The sequence below is a fragment of the Empidonax traillii genome, unplaced genomic scaffold, assembly GCF_003031625.1.
Source record: "Empidonax traillii isolate 1590-97213 ecotype Southwest subspecies unplaced genomic scaffold, ASM303162v1 scaffold31:size1920502, whole genome shotgun sequence".
NCBI lineage: Eukaryota > Metazoa > Chordata > Aves > Passeriformes > Tyrannidae > Empidonax > Empidonax traillii.
In genome coordinates, this window is record NW_020955224.1 from 54,310 (window position 1) to 73,995 (window position 19,686).

A 19,686-nucleotide genomic window follows, 5' to 3' on the forward strand; every position below is an offset into this window, starting at 1 on the left:
ATTTGTGATGAACCTTTTAAATCAGGACTTTATTTTCCTGTGCTTAATAGGAAGAAAAAGAAGTGGACAGTTGTGAGATGACAGCAACACATTTAGGGTTCTGCTGGTCAAAGGGGAAATGCTGTGTGGTCATTTTGCCCCCTTTTTTCTCTTCATTAACAGGGATCTTAGAGAAATCCAGTTCTGGAATTGAGCAAAGCAAAAATCCCATGCCTGTCAGCTACTCTCTCTTCTAAGGTGTTAAAAGGCACCTTTTGAATGATTCCTGAAACTGAGGTCTTGACCACTTGCGGTCTTTAAGGGTTTCATCAGTTTCTTCCTGAGACCAGAGACATTAACACTCAGAGCAGATCCCTTTGGTTATGAGTTGATGCACTGTGCCATAATCCCCTGTAGTCCTTGGAGAATATTTCTGGGTTTTTCCCAGGCTGAGCTGCTGCTGCTCACTGTCACAATGAGTGGCACACTCTGCCTCACAGGCATCAAATCAGAGCTTCTGTGACAGAGAAAGTGATTCCTATACAAACACAGGACTGCCTTAATTCCTGAGGAAATAGTGTCACGGTAATTATTCCCTGGATAACAACATCGCCCATCCTAACTAGAGCTGATGAAGTGCTGAACACCCTTGACTGTTGCAGCCTAACAGCCAGGGCTGTGTAGGAATACTGGAGAAGCCCTTTTTATTCCTGAGAGACAACATGGTCCAGATCCAAAAAGGCGTAAAAAAGTTATAAGCTACAATTTTTACATTAGCATATGATGTGCCTTGTTTGCGATTCTTCACTGAACTGAGGACTGGTGGCTTAGCCTGTGGATGGCAGTAAAATATCTTTGATGGAATAATTGAAAGAAGCATTTCCATTCAGAGTAGCTTTCTCAGGGGTTTATTGCTCAAGGAAAGCCAAAAACAGTTGCATTGATTTGCAGATGAGATGACAGGGAAAACATTTTCAAATACTGTGAGGTATTTATACTGCTTAAGATTTAAGGATTGCGCCTAACTAATCTTTTCAAAGCTCCCATGAAAGACAATCTAGCTTGCATCCTTTTAATTTGTTTTAAGCATACTGGTGTCCCTTCAGCTGGTTTATCTCATACAGTGTAGCTCTCTATGCTGGAAATGGGCCAAGATAGAAACATCTGGTATTCTGAGGAGCAAAGGAATGGAGCAAAATTTAGACTGTCCACAAAGTAATCCTCCTGGTTCTGCTCCTCAAGAGCTCCAGGAGGTCAAAGGAGTCTCACTGCCAGAGCTCTTTGCTTGGTACTAAATGGCATATAACAAAACAGATTTGTGAAAAAAAAGAGGGATGATGAATGCCTGAGTATATATTTACTCTCTACATCCAGTTTAGCTTCTGGAGCTTAATCGTACTGCAAGCTCTTCTAATCCCACAAGATATTTGTTTGACTCAGATGCAAGCAAGCAGGGCCTGCCAGTTGCAATCCCAGTCAACCTCCTGGGAGATTCAGAGAATTTTGGGACTTGGTTGAAAGTGAGATTTACTAAAAAGCCTTGTTCTTCTCTCTAAAACAATTCTCTTTTCAAAATATCAAAAGCCTGTTTCTCTGATCTGTCTCCAAGGATTTGTCATTTCAAGCCATTTCAACAAGCTAAGAGGGCAAGGTGAGTGGGGAAACAGAAAATGAGTCCAAATAGATAGTTCAGGTGAGCTGACAGTCATAACAGACTGTCCAAATCAAAGCAGACACCAGAATTCCATCTAAAACATATATGTACACAAATCTATCTGAACAGCTGGCACCGGTACCTCTGGAGTCATAACTTTCAGAAAAGGGCATCAAATTCCCTGAAGTGTGATTGCACCACCTGGAACACAGGAGTTGTTAGAAAACTTGGGATTTTCTGTGAAACTCTGAACTAGGAGCCAGCACTGAAGAACCAAAGCATTCAAGGATGTTGAGATGTGGGACTGCAGTTTGGACCCCTATATAATCCAACCATCTTAGCTCAAGTGGTACCAGTAGGACAGAGAATACATACCCGGAAATGAAAAATCCCAGCATAATCATCCTGGAATCCTTGGTCCTTTGGTAAAACATTTTCCAAAAATTGTTTGCGCAGTGTCAGGGAGCCCAGGGCAGCCAGCATCCAGCAGTCACCTCAGGGGAGGGAAGAATCCAGTGCATTTAGTCAGTTACTCGCTGTTGTGGATCACAGTTAACTCTTTAGAAAGAATGGGCTGCAACATCTGAGACACCTAAGAATCAGTTTGTTAAAAGAAACCAACGTTCTTCTGTCTCCTTTTCCTCCTTCAAAGTGCGGAGCCACTACCCAGTATTCACCAACAGTGTTCACTGGGAACCCTAATGCCACCCAGCCATCCTTTTCTGCTCTCATGCTCCTCCTATCTTTTGCAGTCATGTTAAGACTCATGGTCTAGAACATTGTTTAGGAAACCTTCAAACTTCTCAGAGCGGTGAGAAACATCTTTCTATACGGGAACAGAGATGCTGCCAAAGACAAACATGGTAATGGACCAGGAGTTAAAGATGGAACTGATACAGGCTGCAGATACATACTCTGATACCAAGTAAATATCAGAGAAGATGATCAGAAATATTCATGGGAAAGAAAACGCTGACAGTCAAATGAACATGTTAGGATAGAAAGAAAATTCAGTTCTACATGTTGGAGCTGAGCCTGTTTAACTACTTACAGTTAACTGTGTTTGACCCTTGTACTTGAAGCATCTGCCTAATCTTACTTGGAACTCCCTTTTTATGCTTGTCCTTGTATAGAAAGAAGGCAGGTGCCATATATAAGGAACAAGAATTTCAGCTGCTGCATTTGGGAATCCTTTTAAATAGCTGCAATAAATTGTGTGTGGACTTGTGTGAGTCTGGATTGACCTACACTAGTTGTTTACTGTGGCTACCCCTGTCCATGTCTTCCCACCAAGCACTCGGAACAGAGCAAAGCAATCACAGGTTATTGCCTTGTGCCCATCTTTTCCAAAACAAGAATATAACCTTACCTATTTCTCCTTGCATGATATCAAATCTGCTAACTCCATCCATGATCAAATGAGGATTTCTCTGAAGCTCCTAGAGAAAATAAAATGCAAAGAGCAGCGTGAATACCCAGGCTTTGCCAGCAGTGTGTTCCTGCCCCTTGAAGACCCTTGCTTGCCTATCTTTTCCGTAGCTGAAAACTATTTCTATTGAGCACAGATTTTTTGTTGCCTGACATCAATGTTAATGTTAATGTTAATGACCAGTCTCTTCGCGAACGAAGAACCGGGGAAGGTCTTTCCACCTTCCAGCCTGCGCATTGGATTTTTTAGGTGAGACACAGTGTGCGCGGAACTGAGCCCACCCTTTAATCCTGAGGTTCATCTGCCGGGGCCAAGCAAGCTTGGACGGTGGCAGCGAGGTCCTCAGGACGTAGATGGATTGCCTTACAGGGCTAGCGAGCTCCATCTGCCCAGGGAGGGGCCCCGACCGGGAATCGAACCCGGGTCTCTGCAGTGACAGTGCAGTGTCTTTTCCCCTAGACCACTGGGGGCTCCCTGCCTGACATCAATAAAACAGGAGGCATCTCTCCTTTAGTCTGCTCAACTATTCCTAGAGTTGGGCACTGGTGGATGAGTGCTCACTGAGTTTTCATTTGGGTTTCTCTAATGCTACTAACAACATTCAGAGAGCACCCTGAGCCTGGCTGCAAAATCATGCAGTTTCCTGGGGCACAGTAGGGCAGGGACACACAGGTCTCCAAGAAAAGTGGAGCAGGGTCTGTACTTCAGCTCAGCCCTGGGTCTGGGAGCATTTTATACTGTGAGCCTTTTGTGTTTCCATTCAGGTCTAATGCAGGTCAGCCTGGCTGCTTTTCATCACTCTGGTGAGGAAGATATAGAAAGAGAGCTTAATCTCTGCCTGGAAAATCCCATAGGCCTGGCTGACATTTTTGATTCAAGGAAAATTTTCTTTGCATTCCTTGAGAGTCTTGCTTGGGTAGTGAAGAAGAAAACATTTCAGAGCTTGGCTTTGCACACAAAAATGTGAACCATTCTCCCAGTTGCATCTGCTATTGGCCTGGGATATCTGAGTGCTCAGAAAGGAATGTCCTGAGCATCCCCCATGAGTAACCCTCAGCACACTCCAGCTGGGTAAGGCTCTGTTTTGAAAGCACAATCAGCCTGAAATAGCAAGTGACCACGCACCTAAGAAAACAAAGAGGTAAAAGGAAAAAAAATCTGAGTAAGAAAATAATACAGCAGCTCTTCCTTGAACAGGCCCTGGCATTTCTTCTCCCCAATTGATTTGACATGCTGCGCAAAACTGAGACCAGCTCACAACGTGACTCATGACTTGCACGGTTGTGTGAGCTCAGCATTAGCAAATGCTGTCAGTTTTCTGAAATGGCTTCACAGTGATCAAACCCCTCTAAGAAGTTTCCCTGTCAGGAGAAGATGCAACACAACGTCACTGCTCCAGGCTGGCAGACAGATTGTGCTCCCATAGCACTGCTGACGTGGGGGAGAGCAGCCTAGGCAGGCGTATTCCTTGACAGATGCTTTCATGCAGTTATCCACACCTATCCCAGGACTTCAGGGATTTGTGAGAAGAGATTTACCCATGGCACGGCAACAGACCTAAAATATGGTGGTCACCAGCAGCAGTGGTTGCTTATCCTACAGCCTCTCAGCCCTTCTCCCTTCCACTCTACATCTGCCCCAGCTTTATTGTCTCCCTGCCTCTCTTTCCCTGACAGCTTTTGCTTCCCTCAAAAGGAAAGGCTAATCTGCACCACAAGGCTCTGAACTTGGCCTGTGCCTTTGTGTGTGTCTGATGTACCAATAACCATCCCAGAAAACCAACAAACAGCACAAACAAATCGGTATTTTTGTTTCCTCCATCATTTCTGAGGCTGTTGAAGTCTTAGTCACCAGAGGCAGGGTGGCTGGGCCACAGTGCAGAGCTGCCGCAGGGATAACCACCATCTAGAAGCATGAACATGAAAGTAATGGGAAGGCAGTTGCGTCTTCATGGGATTTCTGAGAAAAGGGCTGATGCTCTGCTCTGTGCTGGGATGATAAAGCTCTTAATTGCACTGTGGATCGTGACAGCCTCCTACGGAGACTGGCTGAAAAGTCAGCCCGTTAGATGCCTCCCCAGATACCCTATTGCCCATCAAGGTGTTCAACTCCCCAGTAAGCAACAGGGATCAGTTAAGACAGTAAGCAGGTTCCTTGCTGAGTAAAACCATTAATTTTGTCTAAAACCAGGAGAGATGTGATCTGAAGTCAGTCCCAGCCAACATGCCTTGACTGTGCATACAGACATCTCTGTGGCTATCAGAGACAACACTCAAACACTCTCACTCAAATCCCAACACCCATAACACATTAAGCTCTGCCTTCAGTAGGACATGCTCCCCATGGACTTAGGGGTAATAACTGGAAAACAGCACATATCATTTTTCCACTAGCCATGGAAAGGTGCTGCTTGGCAGCTGTCTGAACTAAGAGCAGAGGGTTTCTGAAAGAGCTTAGAGAGGGCATAATTATGGCGGGTGCAACACTCTGGAAATCTGAACCTTCTCAATCCGAAGGAAAGGAAGTCTCCAATTAGCTCTTCTTCCTTCAAAGGCAAGAATACAGCAGTCACAAAACACTGTATCATTTATTATTGCAAATCACAGCTAAACATATTAACTACTACACAAAATGTGCAAGCCTCACAATTAGCTAGTGCTCCAATTGCATAACAAAGAAAGAAACCACAGATTTAACTGTAAGTCTGTCCCGAAGCAGTGTCCTGTTTCACCGAGTAATTATGATGAGGCTTTGTGGCATTTTCCTGAAGACTTTTCAGTTTTAGCTGGAGGAGGAAGAGAAGATGGAGGCATGTGGTCTCTTCCCAGAGTATCTCTGAGTCCAGCAGTGAAGGCAACCATACAGGCTGCAAGTCAAGCACTCTGCCTGAACTCATCCCCTCAGGACAAAGCTATCATCACTCGCTTTCCCTGGCCCACTGAAGACTTCATTATGTATTCAAAAGAAAAGAGAAGTTCAAGTTCAAACCAGTTCATCCTCTAGAGAATGGTCTCGCCACAGAACTACTGTTCATCTAAAGGGCAAAATGGAGAATTAATTTGAAAGGTGGAAGGAAAGTGTCCTGTACATGTATTCATCTCTAAATTTCTTTTTATAATTGCTTGAAATATTTAAGGAAGAACAACTCCCCAGAAGGAGCTGGAGGTGAGTTGCATAGATGTAGGCCACATGCAGACATGCAAAGGACACAGACAAACATTTTTGTGAAAAATTAGAAGCCTGAGGTTGGATTTCATAAGTAGCATAAGCCAGTCTGTGTGGGAGAAACATGATGAATGTGTGAGCAATTTATATTGTGTGTGGTACTTTTATAGACTTTTATAAACTTTTACATAGTTTTATAGGTACTATAAGTTATAGGTCCCAAGATGGCTGTGGGTGTCTTTTCGAGAACAAAGCTAAATTGGTGCCAAGAAGAAGGGGGAGTTCGATAAAGTAAATAATTGCCTTGTTACCTGTTAATAACCAATTATAAAGGTATTTGTAATGCATGTTTACATCTGGACAGTGACCTGTAACCAATTGTGTGCTTCTTGTCACGAGACCTTGTATACAGATGCTATAAAAACCCTGAGCTATCCTAATAAATTGGACATATTTTAGATCTCATAGGTCGTGTATGTATGTCTCTGAAACCTCCCCATCAACAAGTCTGGCTGCAGAATGATGCTCAATATGGTTGGGCCCTGGCCACTTTCCCACTGATTTCCTCACTGGTCCAGCATGATTTTAAGTGCAGTCATAAGGCCACTGAGGGTTAAGAGGCAGGAGCTGACTCTTTGCAGAGCCACCTCCTGGTCAGTTCACCTTAACTCGAAAGTAAAATCTGAGCCCTGCTTCTGTTCCTGCCACATCTTTCCCTTCAGCTACACTTGTTTTGCTCCCCGTGGCTCCAGCTCCACCATCCTGACACATGCTGCCATCATGAGTCATGGTGCTCCCCGTTCAACACACACCAATTACAACAAATAAAAAGGCCGCTATTGACTGAAAGCCAAATTGTTCTCAGCTGGACAAATGTTAATTCAGCATCACTGCTGTGCCTGTAAGAGTGTTGCTCTGGATTAAGAAGCAAACATGTTACTGCAGTTCCCTGGGCTGAAGGCACTGACTCGCAGTGCACTGAGGAGGGGTCAGGCATATATGGCACCACTGGCATATTTCCCATGACCACAGGAAACCTCCACAGAAATAAGACAGTTGAAGTAATGAGGGAGGGCAGAAAAGAAGGACAAAGCTGGTGAAGGATCTGGAGCAAAAGTCTTATGAGAAAAGGTTGAGGGAGCTGGCATTGTTTGGCTGGGAGAAAAGGACGCTCAGGGGGGTTCTTATCACTCTCTATGTCTACCTGAAAGGTGGTTGTAGCCAGGTGGGGGTTGGTCTCTTCGCCCAGCTAACAAGTGACAGAACAGGAGGAAATGGCCTCAAGTTGCCCCAGGACAGGCTTATGTTGGATACTGGAAAAAATTTTTTCACTGAAAGGGTTGTGAAGCACTAGAACAGACTGACCGTGATGTGGTAGAGTCACCATACCTGGAGGTATTTAAAAGTCATGCAGATGTGGCACTTGGGGACATGATTTAGTGGTGGTTTAGCAGTGCTGGGTTAATGGTTGGATTCGATGATCTTAAAAGGACTTGATAATCTTAAAAGTCTTTTCCAACCTACACAATTCTGTGATTCTATAAGCTATGCTGGTTACACCAAAATCTGACTTGCAATGACTTGTAGGCAGCTTGGAGAGGGAGAGGGTAACTGAGCAAGCCAAAACTAATAGGAAAAATCAGACTACTCTCAAGGGGTTTGCTCACACTGACAGAACTCAATTCCCTGCTTTACAGAAGAATAGATCAATTCTTAATTGCCTGGTTTCAATACAAATGCCTTGGTTGCTTAAAAACTCTTCTCTGCTCCAGTTTTCTCTTGCAAAGGAAGAATGAGGTCCTCAGACTCTGCATGGGTGGGGAGCCCACAAATGAAAAAACAAAGTCCTGTTGGAGGATGGACTAATGACCAGAAATCAGCTCAGATTTTACCTGAAACCTGTTTGCTTTGTGTGCCTCAGTGCTGAAAAAACAATAACTGCAAACAAAGGAAGCAAATAAAAAGGAAGTAAACAAGGGAGGTAGCCTTGTGTACCCAGAGCTTTTGAGAGACGGTTTCCTTAGAGGTCTTGAAACCTCCCACTTGGCCCACACAGTACAAGCTAAAGATTTCAAAGTGCCACAGTGCTACCAACTACCCTCTGGCCATCTCGGCCATATGATCCTGACAGGTGACTCCCCAGCCTGAGAAACAGGGAAGCAGGTGAGTCAGCAGACCATCATAGGAGCACAGCCTTCCAATCAACCCAGGATGCGCAAATTCCCCCTCACAGTCAGCCCCTCCCAAAGATGAATGGAGCCAGGAGACACGATGCAAATAAACCCTTTTCAGCTAAAGCCTGTGCAGGAAGACAGATGCAACAAATGGTGATGCACTGCAGCTCCCTTGGCCCAAAAATACGAACTTCCAAGTTGAGGTCAGATGCAATCAGCTGAGTAGGCGAGGGCTGAGACAATGGCAGCCTGGAGATGCTGCTCCCGTTCAATTACACTGATTGCACACGCACACTCCAAAATAAGGGGAATTGATTTTGATTTTCATCACGGAGAAATGCTGAACAGGATCCAAGGGCGTTGTGGCCCCTGGAAAATCTGAAGCTGTGAACTCCACCACAAACAGCTGGCAAGCAGCTTTGGCTCATGCCAGGAAATGGCCCCAAGGTGATAGACCTGCAGGTAGTGAAGGACAGCATTATCCCTCACTGCCACACGTTTCCACATTTCCCCTAACTTTCCTCATTAAAGCAGCTCCTGTGACAATCCTCATTTCTTTATTGCTTTTTTATCTTTTTTTTTCCTTTTTTTTTTTTTTCTTTTTTTCTTTTTGGAAGCTTTTTCTTCATTTTGCCCCAGTTCTATTAGAGATAAGTTTTTAGGTTAACTTCAAACTGTTGTCTAAATTCTTGCCTGAAAAAAATGTGTTTTTTTCTCCCCTCCAGCTACTGACAGACCAAGGCTGATGCAGTAGGAAATCCAGCTCAGCTTATCTGTCTGGAAAGATTCTAACTTCAAAATTACTTTTTTAGAGGGTCTGTTTTGGTTTATTCATTTGCTGGGTTTGAAAATCCTTAACGTTGATGCTAATTCCTGGAAATTTCTGCTGACTTCTGGAAATAAATAAAATGCCAATAAGCAAATAATCACCAATGGCTGTGTAGAATCACAATAGGCACTCTGTTCCTGAAAGAAGGTTACATGGATCACTTTTCTCAGCAAACAAGCATTGACTCAAAGGACACCATTTTCCCCAATGCTTTTTATATGCTAAGTGCCATAGCACCAGATTCTGCCATAAGAACAAGGTACATCACTTGCTGGAATTCACACTAAAGCTACCTCTTCCTGTGACTTTTGCCCAAGGAATTCTTTTTTATCCTTCTCATCTGACACCAGACATATGAGACAAATACCCAAGTAGTCCATGCCCTGGTACTACAAACAGACTAATGGTACAGACAAAACCCCTGTCAGCTGTTTCAGACAATCCTCTCACCATGCATCCCTCCTGCAGGTCACATCAGAGGCTCTCAGAGATTTCTCTCATGCTGATCCTCAAACTTCTATTGGCCACATTGCAGCTTTTCCCTCTCTTCTGGCTGCCCACACACACCACAGTCTCTGTTAATCAGAGGATGGACCCTCTTAGGTCAGCTCTTTCCCAGCATCCCCTCACTCCATAAAGGAGCTACAGGGTCCCTGAGAGACCCAAGGTGAGCAGTGCAGGAGCTGTCTGTGATCTTGAAGACCCTTCAGAAGAATCTTCAGCAACTTCACCCTGTTCCCATTTTAGCCTTTTCTTAAAGCATCAGCGCTGCAGATCAGAGACTGTCCTTACATTTATAATGGACATCACATTGAGCACAATGGTGGGCTATCCCCCGTGCAGGGCCAAGGCAGTGCTGCACAGACGGCAATCTCTCTCCCCTCACACATACCATGCTTGAAAATATAACCAACGTCAGTAAAAATAAAGCATTTACCATCACCACAGTTCACATGGTCTGGACCATCCTAAATCAGTTTCTTTTTGCATCTGTATAGTATTATGCATTATGATCATAACAGAGTGAAATCTTTAGCCTAAACAGTAATTGGTTAAAAATGCATATTCCACAACAGCAAATCATTTCAGGACTTCCTCTGTTCCACTCAATTTCTTGTGTGAAGGAAAAGCAGCAAACAATGAAAAAGAATCGTTCTGAACATTTTAAAAGGAGCATCTTAATTTTTTAAATCTGACATAATTATTTGTGGAGAATTTCCCTCTGACTGATCTTTATAAAAGCCCAGCTGAAGGAATACTTTTTCAGCCTAAAATAGAACTTCTCTTTCTCTCAAAATTGTGGGTGAGCCAAAAGACCAGTTAATTGCAGAGGTCCAGCTCTATTTGGTACGTTCAGCTCCACTCCTACTAATACTTGAAATACCACATGCAAGGTCTCTTTTACAGATTTCTTGTGTTTCAGTGGACATAAACTGAGGGCCTGGGGATGAAAACACAGCCTGGAGTAGTCCCCATTTGATGGAAAACTCCAAATACCTTAGAATTAGGAAAAGTGACATTTTGAATGTTGCCTTGGTGTTCCTGATCCACCCTCTTCTCCTCTTCAGGGACATTCCTACTAAACATGATCAGGTTACAAGTCGAAATATGTTGTTTCTGTCACTGCTGACTATCACTGTCTGAAAACAAGCTGTTTTCCCTCTCTTTTATCCATTACCCCTAGATATGAAGACTCCAGACTCTGCGCATAATTGGCAATTCTCTACACAATGTACAAGGTAAAATAGAAGCAGCATGTTGCTCAACTGCTCAATTGGATCTGGAACAAAGACAGCAGTTATAATTGCTATCTACCACTTAAATAACCAGACATCGCATGACACAGTAAATGGGGGCTAAGAGATTATTAGGACCAAGATGCCAGTCACAGGTACATTTCCAGACAAATTTTTTTAATGTCTGAGGTAGCTAATGGTGGAGGCTGAGAAAAATATAGACATAGGTTAAATTGGCCATGCTCTGTCAGCAGGATACTACTACACTCACTCTCTGGGAGATGTATTCAGGCAGGAAACAGTCTTGGGAAAGTTATAGGTATCTCTTTAAAAAACTGGGATCATGTATCCTTACATATAGCATTGCAGTGACCTAAGAACAGAGTTCATGAACATTTCTGCCTGGATGAAACGTGCCCAACTGAACAACTTCAGATTTGGGGCTTTGCTACTCCTGACACTGAAGCCTTCGTTCTTCCTTCGGGGAAACCAACTCCCATAGGCAACTGGACACAGCACTGGCCTTTCAGGACTTAAGAAATGCAAACACAGTTTTATTTACTTCCTGACCCTTCACTCAAAACATTTGCAGCTCTGTAAATGAAAAGAAACCACTGCTGTTTAGCAACTTCTTCAGCCCCCTCATTCATTCTGTCAGGAAAGTGAGGCCACACTTTGATGTCACAGTGACACAGCAGGGGTGTTGTGGTGACGTTTGAGAACTTCTGGTTGGTCTCCCCAGGCAGCTGATGCCATTGCCCTTTATCTTGCATCTTGTCTAGAAGGGCAAAGCCTGGCTGGGTGGAAAATGGCTACAGGTGAAAATTTTGGTCACACTGAGAAAACAAAAAAATTAAAATGGAGCCTTTTTCAGCACTGACATCCAGTGTTTCTGTTCCACAAGAGCCAGCTGAGTTGGCAATCTCAACTTTTGTCCTTTGAGCATATTGTAGAAGAGCAGCTGGTGACGCTGCCTTAGCCTCTGTAAAAGAACAAAAGGCTTTTCAAGGTTCGCATGATGAACCCTGGGCCATGAGTATATGGTTTAATTTTCTGAAGGAGAGAACTGGCAAAGCCAATGACTTTTGATCCTGCCTCTTCCTGAAAAAAAAAACCCCTCTGGAAAATTGCTGGAAGCAATTTATCTCAGGCAGTTTGATGTGGTGACCCTGGAAAGTGCATAGTGATTGCTAAAAAAAAAAAAATCTTCAAAAGGGAAGTGCTGGGATGGAGAGGACATATGCAAAATTTTTTAACCAATTCCACAAAAGGTTTTATTCATAAACTTAGTATTCATGGATTCAGCAAAATAGAAAGGAATTCTCCAATACCTGCCTCCCCTGACAAACTTCAAGCACTACCAGCAACAGATTCTGCTTTTGACAAAGTACATCAGTCCCTTTGCACATGAAATAACTATCAGGATATTAGAGTAGGATAGATGTTCATCCCACAATGCGGGGCCTCAAAATCAGTGGTTTTGGGTTTCTAAGTCACTTTGTACTCTTTTGAAATCCTATACTTCTCTACTTCTCTCAAATGGCAAAAACACTGGGGTGTTAGTACTTAACAGAACTGTATCATAACATTTTATTCCAGTTTATTCATCTTTAAAATGCCCCTGAGAGTCCTTTCTAATACCGATGTTTGTCTTTTGTGAGTCTAACGCTTAGTTATCTTAGTTTCATCTTTCTCAGACTGAAAGTAGTGGCAACTAACTGCTCTCCTTTGCATTTTTTAGTTACTTTCCTATGACAACCCCTGTTTCCAGAGGGATTATCCCCATCTGCTATGAACCTGTAAGCAGAGGGTTGGTGCGAAAAACTCAGCATCAGCTGCACTCTCACTGGACCCAGATTTGAAGGAAGGCTGCCAAAGGAGAAGCCCAGAACATTCAGCCTGCAGAAAAGAATGATCCATTCATAGCACCTCCACAGAGGACACCCAAACATTGCACCCAGTACCTCCAGCAACTACCTTGTCACATGATAAAGCATCCATCCAGATGGGAAGCACCTGTACCCTTACACACACATTTTTTTTGACATTTCCAGGCCCTGCTGCAGCAGCGGGCAGGGAGATATCCAAGCTTCAGGCCCCATCCTTATCACCACAACACTGCAGCCATAGCCCTGCTGGTGTCCAGGCTGCAGCTTCTGCTCCATCCGATACTTCACCGCATCACACTCCTTTGACATCAGGGCTGGCACTTCCCGCCTTTCCATTCAGGCATCCACATCTAGCAACTATGCAGGCTTTCTTGGCTAGACTGCTTCCCTTCTGGGACCCATGAGTTTCAACAAGCTGGCTGCAGCCTCTGCTGCTGCAGCTCCAAGACCACTGCGCTGCCAAACTCCAGCACACCCTTCACTGCCCTAATGCATCTGCCATCCAAGTAAATCTTTTCCAGTTGTCTTGTCCTGTCTTTACAATCTCACAGTTACTGTCTCTACACCCTGAGGCATTGCCTTCAGGGAGATGAGCTGGTTTGCCCCAGTCCAGGGAAGTCAAAGTCTCCAGGCACTGGTGATGTGCTCAGCAAAACCCAGAAAAAGGGCAGCACGTGGCTAATCCAGTAGCTGCGCCAGTAGCAAATGGTACAGAACAGTGCTATACAGAGCAGTCTGACCATGGAAAGATTTCCTAAATTAGGTCCTAGGATAAAAGAGCTGAGCATGTGATTCCACCTCCCATTTTAAACATCCATATGCCAGATGATAACTGCCTATTAAATTGCAACTGGGAATCAGCACACAAACGTACTTCATCTCATGCCTTGTCCCAGTTACTTTAAAATAGGTATTGCTGAGTCAGTTGCTTGGATTACAGAAATCAGAGATCTTTAATAGAATTTGACAGCTTTTCAGGTTTGCACAAAGTCCTCTAGAAGTAGATCAAAGTGGGAACACTAGTTTCAGTCAGGTTAACAGGTGGAAACAAACCTCCTAGAAAAATGTACCTGGTGAAATCATTAATGCTACAGAGGTTATTTTCCCTCCAAACATCCCACAGCAAGGACCTCTCCTTGCAGTGTTGTGCTTCCAGGGTTGCCCTTAAAATCTACTTTCCTGCTAACACAGATCTCTTTCCCCAAGATGAAGGCCTTTATGAAGGGCTATGGAACAACAGAGCTGATGGAACTCACAGTTGGCCTCCTCCACTGTATTCGCCTCAACTTATCCTCTGGGAGCAGGTTGGGACCGATGGAGCTGATGTGAGCGGGGAAGGTGTCATCCTCAAAGAGCAGCCCCCGGCTCAGACACAAGGTTCGTAGGTTGTTGAAGTCCTGGCTATTAAACCTCTTCAGGTTCTGGAGACTTCCCTTTGCTCCTGTGGTTTGCCAGCCCTGCTCTGGCATCAAAGTGGAGCTGGGGGCGAGCATTGTGCCCCTTTCCTGTGAAGGAGAGACATAGGCTGCCATTAGTTTCCTGATCCAAAGCAGTGCATTAGAAGTGTGTGGGAAATCAAACAGCCCCCTCCTCCTGCCAAGAGGATTGTGGAGCAGCAGCTTTCAAAGCTGAGGGCAGCCACAGTGACAAAATCCTTATTAGCTGGAAACGCACAGGGAAAGAGTAGTCATCAAATCCCAACTGGTTTATCTTAAACCAGTGCTGTCACTGCTACAAATTCAATTTTGAGTCTTCCCTGAGGACAGAGAGTAAAGCTGTTAGTGAGCTGCTGCGTGAGCATTGAGGTACATCTGCAGCACAGGGGATGGAACAGTTGCTGCAGCTGCAGGGGAGCATGAGTGTGAGCAGAGAGGATGCTCAGGGGTACCCAGGACTCTTCTGGCCAGGTATCATGCTCTGTGAGATGTGAAGATGACAGAGACTTTCGCTACCTGGATCTGCTCCAAGGAAGCTTGAGCATATTAGGGGGTGGCTTCCTAGCAGCCCACACAGGCATTCCACCAGACTCCCCACAGCTACAGTGCTGAGAATGGACCAAGCTGCAAAATCCAGATCCGGGTCCCACTCACACTACACACTCACATGAGTGTGCACCAGGGTCTGAGCTTTTTGGACTCAGTAGTTTGTTCAGAAGCCAGTGTTGAAACAGATCTGAATTTCAAATTCGTATTTAAACCAGGCAGTCATTGCAGGCATCTGTAGGAATTCCAGTCTGAAGCATGGTAGAACCCCTCTCTGTTAATGTGTCTAAGGAAAAGGGGCACTCCTCTTAGGAAAAATGAACATTTCACACATGCAGAGAAACCCTAGGCTGAGCAGACCTGCTAATATACCTGCTGGCACAGCTTGGTATGGATGCAGGAGCCAAAAACTTCTGTTGAGGACTCTGCCCCCGTTACAGTCATCAAAAAGCAGGACAACTGTCATCAAAGATCTACTTTTGTTCCAGAGAGAGGTAGTGCATCTGCCATGGAGACGCTGGACTGCAGCATGGGAGCACTTTTAGGACAGAGGAGGGAGAAGGGCTCAAGAAAGCAGAGAACTCGCACATTTGTAGGGGCCAGTGGTACCGGAGCTTAAAAAGAGCAATTTGTTCTGTCCAAGAAGAGTACAAGCTTTCAGTTGTGCTCCCCAGAGCAACGTGGATGTACAGAGGGATGTACACATGTGCACCACCTCCTGGGGATCTTTCCTCGGCTGAAAAGTTCTATTGCGGGTTTCAGGGTCCAGAGAATTAGCAGGAAGGTTGTGCAGCTTGCCTTGCCTCCTGGTACCTTCAGCTTCTTTTGTCACACAAAATTACATGTTGCTGTATCAAAATATGGCTCAGGATACACACCAGTTTTCACCCTTCAGTCACGTTTGCACTCACAAAATCAAAGTATTAACTATCCTGAGCTATAATACCCCTTTTGCCTCTTTCTTTATGAAAAGAGAAGGCTCTGGTGAAGCCCTTTATTATTAAAATTTTAAGGGCAAGAAGGATCACTGTGATCACTTCCCCTGGCATCTTGCATGGTGGATGCCACTGCACTTGACCTAGTGATTCCTGCCCCCTAGCTCCCGGCATCCACTTAAGATGCACCTTCTCACAAATTAGCATATGAAAATCCACCACATCCCTGGGCAAGCCACTCCTACAGTTAATTAACTTCACCTTGCCAATTTGTAGCTTGAAGTCACTTAGTTTCACTTTCAAGCACCGGATGCCATAACTCTTTTTTCGTCTTTTTTTCCTCCAAATTTTCAGTAGATAAAAGGACTCTTTTCTACCAAACAAACTTATCCGTAGCTCTGAGATGTTCCTGCTGCAGCACAAAGGCAGCAGACAGCTCCAGTAAGAGCAGTGCCTCAGACTTGTATTATGAATTCTTCACGCATATGAAAAACACAGCTCAGCCACAATGAAGCTGATACAGCCCCCCACTCTCAGCCCTACACGCTTTTTACTTTGTCTCATCACCTTTCTTGGTGCTTCAAGTCACTTAACCTCCTGGCATTGTAACAACAGCCTAAACAAATAAGTAGTTTTGCATCTCATTGTTTTAATTAAAAGCCCCACAAAAACAGCGGATGGAATTCAGAAACCACCCTTGGCCAACAAGAAGAGAGAACACTCCCCTTAGGCTTGCAGTTTTTTGATACAATGGAAATAAATCTCATGTAATGTACCATAACACGACAAGGGAATGGCTTCTTCTTAACAAATACTCATTTGAAACTGTGCCCAGGCCCCATGCACGCTAAGATCTATTTCTTGCAACAGTGTTCCAGCAAAACTGATTACTAATTCCAAAACTCAAATTAAAATTAACAGAGCTTGAAGGCTGGGTCTGACATGCGTTCCCTCTCTTCTGACAGAGAACAAGAGTTTTTAGCATGTGTGTGTGTGTGTTTAATTACGTTGTTTAACATACCAGGATTAAATTAGCAACCAGACTGAAGAAAATAATACACTTAACTACTCTTCCCTTGCAGGAATAACTTCATCAGCACTGTGTCTGGGGGCACATGAGTTCCATAACCATCCATGCCCCTGTGCAGGTAGCCCATGGGGTCAGGCATACCTGGCTAGCACTGTCCTGCCAGCACCAACAAACTCTGATGGCCACTTCTTTTGGAGCAGCATCCTGAGCCCTGGCCCCACCTCTCCTGCTCAGCTGTCATGGGTCCATCAGCAACAGAAAAGATCCCAACAGCTCTTAAAGCATAATATTGCCTGGTTGGTTGGGGAGCTTCTTACTGTTGCTGAACCCATGAGCCACAAAGACTTTCAAGGGACAGTTAAAATGGAATGGGTATTGGAGACATTGCCCTCGGACTGTTCTCTGCCACGGGATGCGAGGAAAGAGGGAGGGACTTCCAACACTCACAGAAGTTGGTTCACACATACTGTCAAACTCTAAAGAAAAAAAAGAGGCTGCCTCTCAACCAAGCAGGGAAATTATTATTCAGAAGGGGTTAAACAAACGTTTACTTGGTCCCGAAATCTCCTTCAACATATTTACTTATCTAAAATGGAGAAGGGAATCACACCCAACTTTGTATCTGCTGCTCTTTTTGGTTCCTCTTCCTTCTCGGCAGAGAGAGATTCTTTCCCAGAGAAAGGGACAAAGAAGGAGGGAGGGAAGGTAAGCAGTGGAAAAGCTACAGAGAGAAGGATAAAAAGAGATCAGGTGTGATGGCTGGAAAGGGTGGGAAAGAAAGAGGAGTCGGATAGCAGAGCAAAAAAGATTGGTGACTCCTGCAGAAATTATTGGGGGAACACCAAACAGACCATTTTCTGAATTGAACAGCTTAAAAGTCAGCAGTGAAGGGTTGTGTCTTCCCCCAGCACTCATTCATGAAAGATGTCAAGCCACTACTACAATCAGGTACTCAGTGGTGGCAAATGCTACTGACAGCTAATTACATTTTGCTTAAAGATTTATGTCAGGGTACAGACATAATTTCCTTCAGTGGCTTCAGATATTTTTCACAGTGGAGAAAGTAGAAATAGGCAATTAGAAAATGTGTCGACTTCATAGCCAAACCTTCCCTCCACTGATTTTATCAAAACATTTCCATTATGTGTTGGCTTAGTTGAGTTTCTGTACTTCAGAAAGAGCAACTGAATTTTCTCAAACCCTACAAAGAATACCAGAAAAGTCAATAAGCCAGCAGCCCTTCTACCCCTGTTTCCTCTCAAACACTCTAAAATCCTAAGCTGTGTTTCATCTCCCTATAATACTCAATATATGCTACAGTTACACAAGTATTCTTTCCTCTAAGATCCCATCATTCGCGTATTTGAAGCATTGTAAAAACTTCAGAAGCTCAGTTCCAGAATTATTTTATAATGAAGGAAGGCGTGGGTTTATTAGCTTTCCTTGCATTCAAATTAAAAACAAACAAGAGTGCTGCTTTTCACTAGCTTCCTGCAGTGACAGCAAGCACAAGAGGCAGAGCAAGGACCAGAACACGGGCATTGCAAACCCCAGATGGGCAACAGCTCCTTGTACACACAATGTGTGAAAGCCTTGAGTACCACAGAAAATCAAAACCAAAGCCAGGCACTCTGGCAACCCTCCAGGAGATTACTTTCCCAGTGGCATCTTGCACGACCTTCTGCTCCAAACAGTCTGTGAAGTACTCCCTTCTGGCTATTTATTAAGTCAATTTTCTCCTCGTTTTGCATACATAGCATTGGACAGTTCCAGATACCTTTTTTCTACCTCATTTAACAGCAGCCTACAGTAACTATAGAGCCCTCCTCATCTTAGAATCTCTACTCCCACTTGATCCAATTACTTTTGACAACTTACCGTTTTAGTATGAGGCTCTTTCTAGGATGGCAAATTTGTCTTTTCTTTCCCTCCAGGTAACATTAAGGACAGGGACTCTCATTTATTCTGTCTCTCCAAGGCATATCCCTCTCAATGTGTCTATGGTGCTTTCCCAGCCCTATTACTTATATTACTTATATTTCACCTGCTTCATTTTGTACTAAATAAAACAGCAAAGGGATGTTTTACCTGCAGTGCCTCCGGTGTAACTCTCCAGCCAACACCAACTGAGAAGCAGACAGGCGGGCACTGTCCCTCTCCTCCTTTATAGGGCAGCTTTTGCCACGCCTTAAGTAAACGTAGCCAAGTTGAAGTCAAGTTCAAGGCCAAAAGCAACCGCTCTGGCTTGGGCGTAATAGTTTCATACAGATATCACACGGTGTTTATATACATAGATATACACACACACACTTCCATTAGCCATGCACAATGGATTGTCTGTTGATCTACGTTTGTTGACAGTTTCCTGGCTAATTGTGGCTTCCGGTGCAGTTATTCTTGTAAAAGAAATATGTTTCTTTGTACTCCCACCCCTTCACATAATGTGTTTTCCTCCCCACACCACCAGGAAATGCAACAGTCATCCTGGATCCAGGCACAGCCTGGTAGGACTCACCACAGGTTATCAGTGGTGCGTGTCATTCTTTCTGCAGCACTAAAAGCAGCGGGTACTTTTAGGCCAGTGCCTGTTAGCATTTACACTGGGCTCTTACTTAAATTCTACATCAGTTCACTTACTTGGGTGGTTCATTTCCTCAGGACTGCCTGAGGAAATCACACATCAATATGTTATCCACATATTTAGAAGGGGACTGGCCTCCATTATCCTAAGCCCAAAGCCAAAGAATAAAAGAGCATCTAGCAAAAATATGGGAATATTCATTTTCAGCAAACCAAACAGAAATCCTAAAGAGGCTAAAATTCAAGGGAATGTGTGCAGCACATTCTCAGGGACACTTTCCCTGGCAGCAATCCTAAGTGTATT

The 19,686-nt window shown here is 44.2% G+C and overlaps 1 protein-coding gene across 1 annotated transcript in view; it reads right to left on the reverse strand.

The window, feature by feature from the left end:
* The window catches only part of CAPN13 (calpain 13), a 79,569-nt gene that overhangs the window by 33,557 nt on the left and 26,326 nt on the right, over positions 1–19,686 (reverse strand). Inside the window, exons 3-5 of the mRNA XM_027911135.1 lie at positions 14,112–14,360; positions 3,003–3,072; positions 2,009–2,127 (exon numbers count right to left, since the gene is read on the reverse strand). Coding sequence (XP_027766936.1) covers positions 2,009–2,127; positions 3,003–3,072; positions 14,112–14,360 — 438 coding nt within the window. The remainder of the gene's footprint in view (positions 1–2,008; positions 2,128–3,002; positions 3,073–14,111; positions 14,361–19,686) is intronic.